Source organism: Pongo abelii, chromosome 11 (assembly GCF_028885655.2).
Source record: "Pongo abelii isolate AG06213 chromosome 11, NHGRI_mPonAbe1-v2.0_pri, whole genome shotgun sequence".
In the NCBI taxonomy this organism is placed as follows: Eukaryota; Metazoa; Chordata; class Mammalia; order Primates; family Hominidae; genus Pongo; species Pongo abelii.
The window spans coordinates 115,279,608-115,293,266 of NC_071996.2; the positions used below are offsets into that span (position 1 = coordinate 115,279,608).

General features: G+C 34.0%; 1 protein-coding gene across 6 annotated transcripts in view; it reads right to left on the bottom strand.

The window, feature by feature from the left end:
- Positions 1 to 13,659, bottom strand: part of ERBB4 (erb-b2 receptor tyrosine kinase 4) — a 1,162,809-nt gene that overhangs the window by 556,867 nt on the left and 592,283 nt on the right. For all 6 annotated transcript variants that reach the window (XM_054549798.1, XM_024243752.3, XM_024243750.3 and 3 more), the window contains exon 3: positions 12,357 to 12,543. In XM_054549798.1, coding sequence (XP_054405773.1) covers positions 12,357 to 12,543 — 187 coding nt within the window. The remainder of the gene's footprint in view (positions 1 to 12,356; positions 12,544 to 13,659) is intronic.

Here is a 13,659-nt window from a genome sequence, read left to right on the forward strand (position 1 = left end):
AGAGGTGACACCGGGACCACATGAATAATTTTATGCATCCCCTGCTCATTCACACATAGCAGAGGATGATAAAAGTTCAGTGTCATGTGATCCCCCTTCTTCTCAGAATCCCTATAGCATTGTGATAAAAAGAAAATCAGCAGTTATACTACCTAGCTTCAAATCTGAACTCTATAAATTATTGTATGCCCTCCTTGCGGTATATTACTTAATATTTTCAAGTCCAGTTTATTTATCTTCAAAACAGAAAGAATCATAGTAACCTACTGTGATGGTTAACTTTAGATGTCACCTTGACTGGATTAAGAAATACCCGGAAACCTGGTAAAGCTTTATTTTAGAGTGTGTCTATGAAGGTGTTTCAGAGGAGATGAGCTTGTGAGTCTGAGTAGAGCAAGTAGGGAAGATATGCTCTCAATGTGGGTGGGCAACAGCCAATCTTCTGGGGACCAAGAGGAACAAAAACAGAGGAAAGGTGAATACATTGATCTGAAGCCAGGAAACACTCTTTTCGCTCTTGCAGGACACCAATTTCAGGCTCCCTGGTCTTTGGACTGCAGGACTTAGAACAGTGGCTCCCTGCACCCTAAGGCCTTTGGTCTCAGACTGAGAGGTACACCATTAGCTTCTCTGGTTCTGAGGCCTTCAAACTTGGAATGAGCCAAGTCACCAGCATCCGAGGGTCTTCAGCTTATAGGCAGCCTGTTGTGGAACTTCTCAGCCTCCATAATTGCATCAACCAATTGTCCTAATGAATCCTTTTTCAAATATCTATTATCGTTATCTGTATCTATATCCTATTGGTTCTGTCTTTCTGGAGACCCCTAACTAATACACCTACTAATCGTGGTTATTGCAAGGATGAAGACAGATAATATTTGCAAACCACTTCTACATAGTAAATACTTATTAATTATGGATGTTATTATTGTTGTTATTAACAATAGTATCTCTATCCTGGGCTGTACTATGCCATAAAGATACTTTGCTTTCTACATTTATTATCCTAAAAAGGCAAGTCATCAAAACCAAAGGCACAAAGCCTAAATGAATTCTAGTTATGTGAATAATTTTAAAAAACTAGTAGAATTTATTATTGTGTTCTTATTTGTATACCACCAGATATATAATCCTACCCAGTATCATCCTATTGAACATTAAAGCAGAAAGTTCAGAGAATTCAGGGCACCATCAAAATCAAAATGACATACTTATTTACCAGAATATTTGCCAGAATATTCTGAGACTGCCACTTAAAAAAAAAAAAAAGACCAAATTAAAATTTGAAGTCCTTATATTTCATAGGAAATTGAAAATAAAAAATATCAGCTTTTTTCAACACTACTAATAATATAAAATCAAACCTTTAATTTTCACCACAGAGAAAATGAAACTGAGTAAATTAAATGGTCTTAGAAGGAAGAAAAAAGTTATGGATCACCATTTTTCACTTTTTTCTTATAAATTTTCTTCAAAATTGTTATAGTCATTGTGATTCAATAACCTAAATACTTTTACATGGCTTACAATAAAATTATAGCTAGAAGATATAAAATATGTTATACAGTTGGATCATAAAATATTAAGGAAGAGGGAAAATAGTAAGAGAGCCAGAATAACTTGTACTTCAGGTAGACTGGTAAAGAAGACAGATCCTCTTTCCATGCTGATGTATGATAACAATCTTCAGATCTATTTGACATATTATTAAGTGAACAAAGTTTAAGAAAAACTCCCAAAATAAGTATTTTTTCTGCCTTTGAACTATATTTCCATCTCTTTTCCCAGTAGAAGTGATAAATCAACTAGATCTCAAAAGAAAACAAAAACAATAATTAAAATTTCCTGGTTAGTAACATTTATTATGCCAAAAAGTGTTGGGCCATGCAAATTCTCATTTATCTATTTCCTGATAGATACAGATAAATGGAAAATTCTATTCATCATTTACGAAACATTGACCATTTTTATTGTAACCTATTTTATATGCTTCCACAGTACACAGTTTCACCATTACAATAGCTATGCTATAATTCTAGAAAAGTAATAAGAGGTATATTGAACTTCTAGCCTATTTGAATGTTACTATATTGTATTAATTCTAAAACACATACATTTTTGGATCTAATATCTTTAAAATCTTGGTTCCTTGTACAATCTTTTACATTTATGTTGGTGCTTTTACTTTTTCTCTTTTTAGAAAGTGTGGACTACAAACAACAACAACAATTTGTTTCCTACAATTGATGATGGCTTAAATTTGTTGAAATATGGCAGATAGCTATTTGAGAAAACATTTTATAAAGGGCTTTTCGTGTTACCTTGTTATTAAATAAATGCTATATATTTTTTAAAAAACTTTTAACGTGAACTGGGGAGTCCTAAAGATAATGGGCAGTGTCTATTCTAGAAATAAATCTTAACAGATTTTTCAGAATAATAATAATTATCTTCTATTAACATTTACTTCTTTCAGTGAAACCATTAAAGAAAGAGACTTTGTCTATTGGTCCGTTCTCACATTGCTGCGAAGATGCCACCCAAGATTGGGTAATTTCTAAAGATAAGAGATTTAATTGACTCACAGTTCAGTGTGGCTGGGAAGGCCTCATGAAACTCACGATCATGGGAGAAGGGGAAGCAAACACATCCTTCTTCACAGGCCAGAAGGAAGGAGAATGAATGAGTGCCCAGAGAAGGGGGAAGCCCCTTATAAAACCATCAGATCTTGTGAGAACTAACTCACTATCATGAGAACAGGAAGGGGAAAACCAACCCCATGATTCAATTATCTCCACCTGGTCCCTCCTATGACACATGGAGATTATGGGAACTACAAATTCGAGATGAGATTTTGGTGGGAACACAGCCAAACCATATCTCTTTGAGAGCCATTTCTAATTTCAATAGATACTTATACGTGGCAACTAAAGGTGAAAGTAAAAAATTTCATTTTTAAAGTGTCATTTATCTGACCAACAGAAAACCCAAGTCATAGCAGCTTAAAACATATTTAGAAGCAATGCATGCCATCCAGAACCCTGCTGACTCAAATATAAAATATGGTTAAGGCCCGAATCATAAATGACACATTCTGTATTCTACAATTTGATTATATAAGCCTAACATGCTTTCAATAATTATAAAAATACACTGTGTCTATTTTTTTTTACCAAAATCAAACTTCTCCTCAAAAAATAATAAATAACATTTATTTCCAGAACTGCATTTAATGTTCAATATGTACTTGATAATTTAACTTTTATAATCATCTTACAACTGAGCATCCTTCTTATGCTCATTTGAAGATGAGGAAACTGAGGCTTAGAATGTTGAATCATTTGCCTCAGAATAGAATTTGACTCAGGGAGCCCAGATTCTCAGCCTGTCTTGTGATTCTCCATGTTATTCTGCTTGTAAGTCCTTGCCTGCTGGATTGGATTTAGTAAAAGTGTGGTCCCTTTAGTGCTGCGCTGTCCAATATGATTGCCATTAGCCAAATATGGCTGTTTAAATTAAAATTAATTAAAATTAGATAAAAATAAAAATTCATATCTTCATTCACAGCAGTCTCGTTCAGAGGGCTCAATGGCCACATTTGGCTACTGGCTCCTCTGTTGTGTAGCACATACTGAATATTGCTATCATCCCAATAAAGTTCTATTGGACAGTGCAGCTTTTGAGAAGAATAGACAGGCTTGACGACAAAAATAATAATAATAATTGGCTTCACATGGCAGATGGAGGGTAAATATTTGTCAGAAATATAATATTTACTGAGAGAAGACAGGCATGTAGAGATAATTTAGAATAGCTCATATCTCAGCACAATGACTTCAATGTACAAGTAGAACAAAACAAAGCTAATAAATATTTGAATTGACATTACTTTCCAAAAGAATCCTAAACTTTAACCAGTAAAATTAAGTCTATTAATAAATGTTTGTGCATTACAGCTAAGAGTTTAGCAAGCTTGATTTTTAAAAAGCCATAGTTGAATGACAGTGTCTATAGAATGAGTAATAGACTTAAAAAAAATCAAATTCAGTATTTACAATATTGTTGTATTGCATGTTTGCTTGTATTTAATTGTCAACTTACCATTCATGATATATTCAAGTATTATACAATGATCAAAACAAATTCTTTCTAAAATACAACCTTAAGACCTATTGCTTAAGCTTGGATTGTTTACATTTTTCAGCCAATTTAATGGTTCACTGACTATAGTTTTGCCTGAAGAAATTGTCTTAAACAATTTTTGGGAGTGACATATGAAGTACGGGTAAATAGATCTAGATTCCAGCACAAGGTTCACCTGATGAGCCACAAGACCTTAGGCCTGGTTTCCTTAGATGTAAAATTATAATAAAGATATCTGCCAGGCCAGCATTACAGGGCTGTGTCTGAAACAGATTTTTTTTTTTGAAAGGAACTGAAAGCAGTTTGCAAAGTGTAAACTTCCATAACATATGGGTTATTACAATTGCCTTTGGTAAATGCTGGAAGAGAACAACATGTAGCCTCATTTCTGAACTCTGACTGAGGTTTTAGGTTCTGCCAAGCTTGAGGCTGCCTCCTCTAACTAAACTTGATGATATATTTACATATTTTTAAAAATTGCCATAGACATCTGTCAAAAATAGCATGCACTCTTCATTCCCTCTAAAATATAGATTTGGTGGCCAGGCACGGTGGCTCACACCTGTAATCCCAGCACTTTGGAAGTCTGAGGCGGGCGGATCACGAGGTCAGGAGATTGAGACCATCCTGGCTAATACGGTGAAATCCCATCTCTAATAGAAATACACAAAATTAACTGGATGTGGTAGGGGGCGCCTGTAGTCCCAGCTACTCAGGAAGTTGAGGCGGGAGAATGGCATGAACCCGGGAGGTGGAGCTTGCAGTGAGCCGAGATTGTGCCACTACACTCCAGCCTGGGCGACAGACTGAGACTCCGTCTCAAAAAAAAAAAAAAATATATATATATATATAGATAGATAGATAGATAGATATAGATTTCATTTATTCTTAAATATTATTCCTACTGTTTCCAGTCCTCTGCCATGAAATCAGAAAGTGCAACAATCCAGTGATTCTAGCCCCAGCATTGTTGTGCCTCCTTTGGTAGCTGGGAGTGGACACAGAGAATTTTTCAATTCTTTGCAGTTCAGGGTCTGAAAGCCAGACGAAGCTAACGTCCTGGGGTAAGAGTGGAGAGGTGGGTATTCTGATATATTTACTGTTTTCCTCAGAGCAAAACGATGGACCCATGGTTGTATTAAAACTAATCAATTTCTAGTACTACATTTGGGACTCTGAGGAGCAAAGATTTTCCTCTTTTTCTAAACACCAAAGCAAACAAGCATGCTTCCTCAATAAATGAGCTTTAAGCAAGGGGGTTTGTCTCCCTTATACATTTTTTTCCTTAGGATATATAAGTTTCCTCTCTTAGGGAAGGGAGAAGACAGATTTTACTGTATCTTAAGAAAAAGTAAGAATGATCACAAAGGTTTAAGGTTCCAAGTAGGGAAGTTTCCTGAGAGATTCCATAATGCTAGGCTTCCCCTAATATTTTCTAAACGATGCTCTAGGGATTCAATAGAATGTTCTTCAAAGAGTGAGGCATCTTTAAGATTCCTGAAGGGGTCATAAATTAAGGGAGCTGAATTATATGCCCTGAGCAGATCATCTTGCCAGTCATGACTGAAAACATGTGAGCAGAGGAGAAAGGATGATTCTATTCCACGAAAGCCCAACCCCACCACTTATTTTGGCTTATTTCTCCTCAGATTTCTCCCTTATTATCTCTGATTCTTGGTACAGCAAGAGGAGAAATTCTCATTTCCCCTTCATTCAGTTCTATAAATCCACTCATCAGTTCTCTAACGAGTCAGTTGTCTGAGAATAAGTCCCAGCAAAATTTGCTGAAATGGCCATTATAAATCTCTGATCCCTTAATTATAACATTTCCTCTTTTCGAATATATGTTTCTATCTACTGACATTAATACATTATTGGAGTTCTCCTTTTTCTAGTCAATACACAGTCTGACATGACAAGCAAACAATACTCTTTAAAACACTGATGAGAGTATCATTTCCAGAAATTGTGGACCTGATCTAAAAATTGACTCTTTCCGAAGAATGTGCCACTCTTTTCACTGATTCTGACTCACTCAAGCTTCACTATAGTTTAGTTTTGATCTAATCATTTTCCAAGTAATTTATCCTTAAGCTAAGAGTATTCTCAGATTTTTTTTTTTTGGCTGCAAATATCACAGTATGCTGAATAGATCTTCTAATGTAAATGTTTGTAGTACTTTTGTTAAACATTCTTTTTAACAACAATCCCTGAACTAGCCTGGTTGAACCCACTCAAACATTACCAAGACCTTTCACAGGGTAGTTGAAGAATGCTTAGCAACTCTCATGTAAGAAAAAGAGCTCAGAATGAATATGTCTCCTGTGTAGGTCAAGACGAATGTCAGGGCCAATGAAGGATGAAACATGATGATGGAGATTTGAAATGAAGGGCTGGGGCAACAGGTGCTTGGCATGAAACACTGAAAGACAGGAGAGAAGTGCTGTGAGGTAGCAAAGACAGCACTCTTCCTGAGAGTAGACAAAGGCCAGCCTCGGGCTTCTCATCACCAGAGAAACAGATCTTAAGCACAAAGTAGTTAGAAGACACACTGAAATTTGGAACACTTTTTTTTTTTTTTTGTCTAAACAGGTCACACCCAAAGCCCCAAGGAAACAACAGGAATCTATCCGAATATGCAGAAACAAATACAATAGTTTTCTGAATGTGGTAAAACAAAGGAAAACTATAAACAAAACAGATACAAGGAAAGAACACTAAGATTTCTAAACACCCCCAATGTGGAAGATGCTTTAATTGACAAGTTCCCTGCTTGCTTTCTTTAATGCTCATTACAACACTATGAGGCAGAATTTTCTTCACAGTTTTCAAGATAAAGAATCGGAGTCTCAGAGAGACACCCAGACTGTAGGTGGTAGGCCAGGTCTTTGCACAGAGATTTTTTCTGATTTCACAATTGCACATCACTCTATGACATATATTGAGTCAATGACAGGTGACTTGTCCTTTTCGATATTAGGTTATTTATTTGACCATTACTGAATAATGCCAAAGAGGCTTGAGAGACTTAAACGTGAAAAGGTACTACATTACTTGGATGTACTACTGAAATTAATAACTTATGCATATTTGAAGGCAGACATTCAAGTGTAATGTTCAGATATCACATCTTTCAAATTTTACAACATTTACATGTTGTAGTTTCTGGATGAAGCATTTTATTTATTTATTTATTTATTTATTTTGGGACAGGGTCCCTCTGTGCCATCCAGGCTGGAGTGCAGTGGCATGATCATAGCTCACTGCAGCCTCGACCTTCCAGGCTCAAGAGATCCTCCTGCTTCAGCTTCCTGAGTAGCTGGGACCACAGGCATGTGCCATCAAGCCTTCTATTCTATCTTTCATCTACCAGAATCCAGCAAACTTCATATATTATTTTCTATTGAGGGCTTCTGGGAATAACTTCGGTATTCTACTTTCTGTTTTAAATTTTTGTTTGTCCATACCTCAAATAATAATCTAATCAAGATGATGCAGTACACAGTTAACAAAACAATTACAATTGTCCATAAAATATCAAATAAAGACTAAAACATGTGAATATGTTGGTCTGAAAATATATAACATATTCAGCTAATTTTTGGAAAACATCAGTTGTATTTCTGTATCATCCCAAATATCACCTCCTCTAAAGATATTCTCATAATTTATAAAGTGAAAATTCAAATATCTAAGGTGAAATGTAGTGTGATAAATACATGTATATGTGTATTAAATTTGTACCTAGGTTATCATTGCATATCAAGATGAAACCACATTTATCTATTTTATATGGATATAAATAAAATAGATATGAACTTAAGCATTTATCTTTCCATTTAAGATATAAACAAAATAGATAAGAACTTAAGTATTTATCTTCCCATTTGGGATATAAATAGAATAGATATAAACTTAAGTATTTATGAAAGATTCCTTTATATCTACAATATAATATATAGATTAAATTGTGTCATATTACCAACCATTAGTAACAGGTGAGGTGATTTTATAAATTATAGAAGGGAGAAAATAATAGTGGGTTTTATGGCCCATATAATTCCTTTTAGGGTTTGGCCAGACTAATGACTAAACAAGTAGAAGCTTATAGAATTAATTAAGATTGTATATATACTATTAAATGTCGATTTGAATAGGAATGTTTGGTTAAGAAAGAGGTGATTTAAAAAAGTCAGCAGGACATCCTCATCAAGAGTGATTAATAAGAACCACAACCATGTGCAAGTGACCTTAATGGAAGACATGATGTCCCCTGTCCAGCTATGGACTTCTCTGATGCAGTAGGGACCTTCCCAATGGCCTCGAGATAGAGATGATTGTATGCCTGAAGGGATGCACTGATGGAAGTATAACCTCTCCACTGGCAAGAAGAAAGTAAGGCAGTGTTAACAGGACACCTAGAGTATGCCAATATAAGTTCCTCACTCCTTTATAGATTGTGTGGCCTATTTTTAGTCTAGGCACCTGCCTCTTTTCCCCTCTACTTATCATCTACCCTGTGCATAATGAGAAATGTGAGAAGCAGCAGTAAAACAAGTTTTTCTATTTGGCCAGAAAAATAGGTTTAAATCCATTTATTGTCTCAGGCACAACCAACATGAAAGTATGTAAGTAAGATCTGCAGTAATTTTTTAGGCCATGCAGCAACTTTTGGTGAACATTAAGCTAATTAGTAAGAATTTTTAATGTGCGAATTAATTTGTATATGTCTAAATGACATCCAACCATTAACTAGTGCATAATGACAGTCTTCATGTTATCTAAATATCTCTTTTACACAAAGTTTGCAGAAAGCTAATGTGCTGCTCTGAATACATACTATTCTCATATCAAACAGTGAAAAAGATTTAAGTAGAAATGCAAACCATATATATATATATATACACATATATACATATATATAATACATGGTTACACTATAGATATATACACTATATATATGTACACTGTATATATATACACTATATATGTATGTACACTATATATATATACACACACACAAAAGAAAAAAATGCTTAAACTCTTCATCTCAAAACTCTTAGTTACAACACTCTGCACACTTCCCATCCTCATAATTGTTACTGGTTATTTACCCTGTTGAAAGTACTTAAAAATAAAATTTTGCTTAAGAAGAAAATTCATCATGAATTATTATTGTCTTTTTAATGGTTTATCATTATATAAAGTTGATATTTGGCAAAATGATTATAGAAAAACTTTCTTCCCAGCATCTTCCTTATCTTTAAGTCATTTTATACCCAAGTTTCTATCCAGGATCCCAGTGTGTTATTTTCATTTTCACCCGAACATACAGTGTATTTCTTGTCATGAAAGCAAAACCTTATCTGTTCCTTTCCCATCCCTTCCTTTCTCTCTGCAAGATGACAGATGAATAAAAATTATTTGCAGCAAATAAGTGTGAAGAATTTAACTGGATATTGTGCTACCATTTCTTGGTAACATACCATTAATTAGAGTAGTGCTTCTCAAATTGTAGTAATCATCAGCATCACTAGAGGGATACTTAACACACAACTTGCTGGGCCCCACCCCCAGAGTTTCTTATTCTGTAGGTTTCAGGTGAGGCCCAAGGATGTGCATTTCTAAGTTCCCGGATGATGCTCATGGTGATGGTCCATTAAGAATAGAGTTAAAAATTTAATACAGTATGGTAGATTAGGCAGTGAGGTATCCGACTAACCAGCAGATTTGCTATCTCCCCTCATTTTATACCAGGTATAAAAAATTAAGGCCAGTCCAGTAGCTCTACACTTAATAGAATATAAAAATGTTGTTTTAAAAACTCTTGCTTTGTATAACACAAAAACAAGCAACATAAATATTTTTCCAAAGCACAAAAACAATCTTACCTGAACTTAATTATGGCACTTATTTGTTGCTTTAATCGGGTTACCTAGAACATTTAGCCTTTTAAGATTTTGCCATAGAGAAAATTTTATCCCATATTCTTCCATGTGAACAGTTAGGTGTCTTCTGTCATTTCTTGCATATTCTTGCACACAAACACAATCATGCGTCCGTGTAACTTCTGATTCTCACAACTGGAGTAACACTATCGACCAGAATACCTAAAGTTCAATGACCCTAGACTGTTTCCCTTACAGAATAATTTTGGCATATAACAACCACCTAATAAATAAAATATCTGAAAAATGTTCATATTAGTCTAAATTTCTACCATTTTGTTGTACTTTCTTCAATTCATACTCAAAAAAATTAATAACTTTTGAACGAGTATGTATTTTTCTAAACAATCAACTCATTCTCTTAATCACTTATTAATTATCCATTTGTACTATGGCAAAACAAAATAACACAGCTTCCAGGCAAAGTGAATAATAATATTCTTGAAATAATAGTGTTATATTTTGGTATGCACAAGTTAAACAACTGTCACAATCTTAAGTAATACAAGTTACGCACTTACTCGGTATGAAGTATGTTTAAATGTGGCATAATTTTGATCGATTAAATAATTCTGCTTTAATAATTTAGTACTACGGGTATTAAATGTGAAAATAAATAAGGGAACTATTTAAAGACTAATTCTCTATGTGGAAAGATTCCTCAAACAGCACATCTTATGGAATAATAACAAGATTCAAGTATTATACAACAGTTTGAAAGAAATTTATTCATTTTTTTCTTTAATATAATCAGAGGGAAATCATGATGAAAACACAATGCTTCCTATGCAGGTTTTAACTGGATCATATTACAGTATTTTTAGATTCCTAATTTCAATCGTTCAATTGTTCTCTACATATTTCATTTCCAAAATTCTTTCTCCTATCATTATTTCTATATAAGTAGCAATTTAGTAAAAAACTCCATTCTTCAGTAAGAAAACTATCTTTGAAAGAAATAAAAGTGAAAATGTTGATGAAGGAATCTATAAATTCGGAACAATTTGCATTCACCATTATTTCATCAACTCTATAGCAATCATGTCCAAAATATATAACACAATCAGTATTCCTTTCGTCACTCAAAATATCCCAATTTTATTTCACATGTCTGGCTAACTATAAAGCTATGTCTAACTTAAAACTAGAAATTTAATATCCACTTCAAATATAAGAAACAAATGATTTCAATATTCTGACAATATTCATCTTGCTTTTTGTTATATTTTAAGGCCATATCTCTAAACTGCTTAATTTTTCAATGCCAATAATTATTACTACTTATTGTACTCAAAGTACATAAAAAACCACTACAGGTTTGGATGCAAAATATATAGATTATATTAATTTATAGTAAATTAAAAGTGTAAACTCCTTTATCCTACAGTTAGGTACTAATTATTTACTAATTAGCTCTTTTTGTTTTTTTTTTTGAGATGGAGTTTCGTTCTTGTTGCCCAGGGTGGAGAGCAATGGCGCGATCTCAGTAAGCAGCTCATTTTGATTAAAGGTATACATGAATAAAATTCATGAGTAGAACCATTATACCAAAAAGCCTCCCACAAAACTTTTATGTACCCTGAGCTATGTGAACTGAAAAGTAACAGTGGGATAGCAAGAACCAGCTTACAAAATAAATTCCTATCGAGTGTTTTTCATAGAAGGGCGATAATTTTAGGTTGCTTACATCATATATTTCCAATCTTAATGAGAAAAACCTACTCTGATGATCTGATGTTATTGAAGTATTCTGAGAAAGAATTGCTGATGGCATTTAGTGAGCTACTGAATAAGAGAAATCAAAACTGTATAAATTAGATATATTTTCCAAAAATAAGGTGATTGTGCAGAAAACTAAAGATTCATGGAAATAGATACAACAGCTTGGGTGTTACTAAGCTCTAATGATAGTTATTGCATTATTGCAAGGATTTGATGATATGGTCCACTGTTCACCTGAAACCACCAAACACAGCATGTTTCATATCTCAGTTTTCAGTCATGGAGCATTTCCAGAGTTTACTCGTGTTCAGCTGAGATACAGTATTATGGTATCCTTCACACTAAACTTACAAAATCTATAAATAAAAGCAAGGGCATCACAGGGCATCATTGCTCATAAGATGAATAAATCACTGATATTTAAATGCCTTAGACTGTTCCTCAATGTAACAAATATGACAGTAACCCTATATACACATTTTTGTGTGCATTGCCTTATATTGATAATGAAAACATATTTGCCATTTTGGATATATTCCTTACCTGTCAAGTTCTTTAATCCAAGTTCTTGAAGTCCAAAGTTTCCATCTTTTCTGTAGTTTAAAAATATTGCCAAGGCATATCGATCCTCATAAAGTTTTGTCCCACGAATAATGCGTAAATTCTCCAGAGGCAGGTAACGAAACTGATTAAGAGCCACTAACACGTAGCCTGTGACTTCTCGAACAGACTGAAAAGACACAAACAATTGCCTGTATCACAAAACGAATTTGTCACTATGTATATGTAGCAATTTAGATTAAAATGAGTTATTAAACTCTATTTTTCAGTTTTTAGTTTAATACATTATTTTCCATATCATATTCTAAATAATTGGCTTCATAATAAAAGACCACAAAGGGTTAGAATCTCATTTGAAGTATAAGTTGTATTTCTTTTAAACAGTTATGAATGTGCTTATACTAAAATGATGGATTTTGTTTATGGGACCTTCTTCATACCTGAGATTTGAATATAGTTAAAGGAATAAAGGTCTTGCTTATCAACAGACTACAATAAGTTAAGGACACACAACCATCAGTCAAACTTTAAATAAAAAAGCATATTGGTGAGCCTAAGTAAAACAAAGCCATGTTAGTTTGTAAATTGTAGGATAGATTTAAAATGGCTGTATTGGTGTTTAGTGCTATATTTACCAAATAAAAATTGCCCTGTACATCTCTAGGGAACACAAACATAAAAAACATGTATTAAAAACTAATTGTTGTGGCTGGGCGCGGTGGCTCGCACCTATAATCCCATCACTTTTGGAGGCCGAGGTGAGTGGATCATGAGGTCAAGAGATCAAGACCATTCTGGCCAACATGGTGAAACCCCATCTCTACTAAAAATACAAAAAATTAGCTTGGCATGGTGGCAGGCACCTGTAGTCCTAGCTACTTGGGAGGCTGAGGCAGGAGAATCACTTGAACCCAGGAGGCGGAGGTTGCAGTGAGCCAGGATTGCACCACTGCACTCTAGCCTGGCAACAGAGTGAGGCTCTGTCTCAAAAAAAAACCTAATTGTTGTCTATAAATTCATTCCAACCACATTTTTAATTTTTACTGCCCACTGTTTAAATTTAGTTGTCTATATAATTATTTGAGGGTTTGTGAGACATTTTAAAGCAAAACAGTGTCATAAAGAAAGTCTGAGTTTCATCTAAATATTAAGTTTTTCAATAAAATGATGATAAATAGTTGTCAGAATTAAAAAAAAAACTAAAAATGACACAAAAATACTCAAGTATTTTATATTATTTTAATACCAATTTCATGTTATTCTAACTAACCCTTTTCATTTCAGA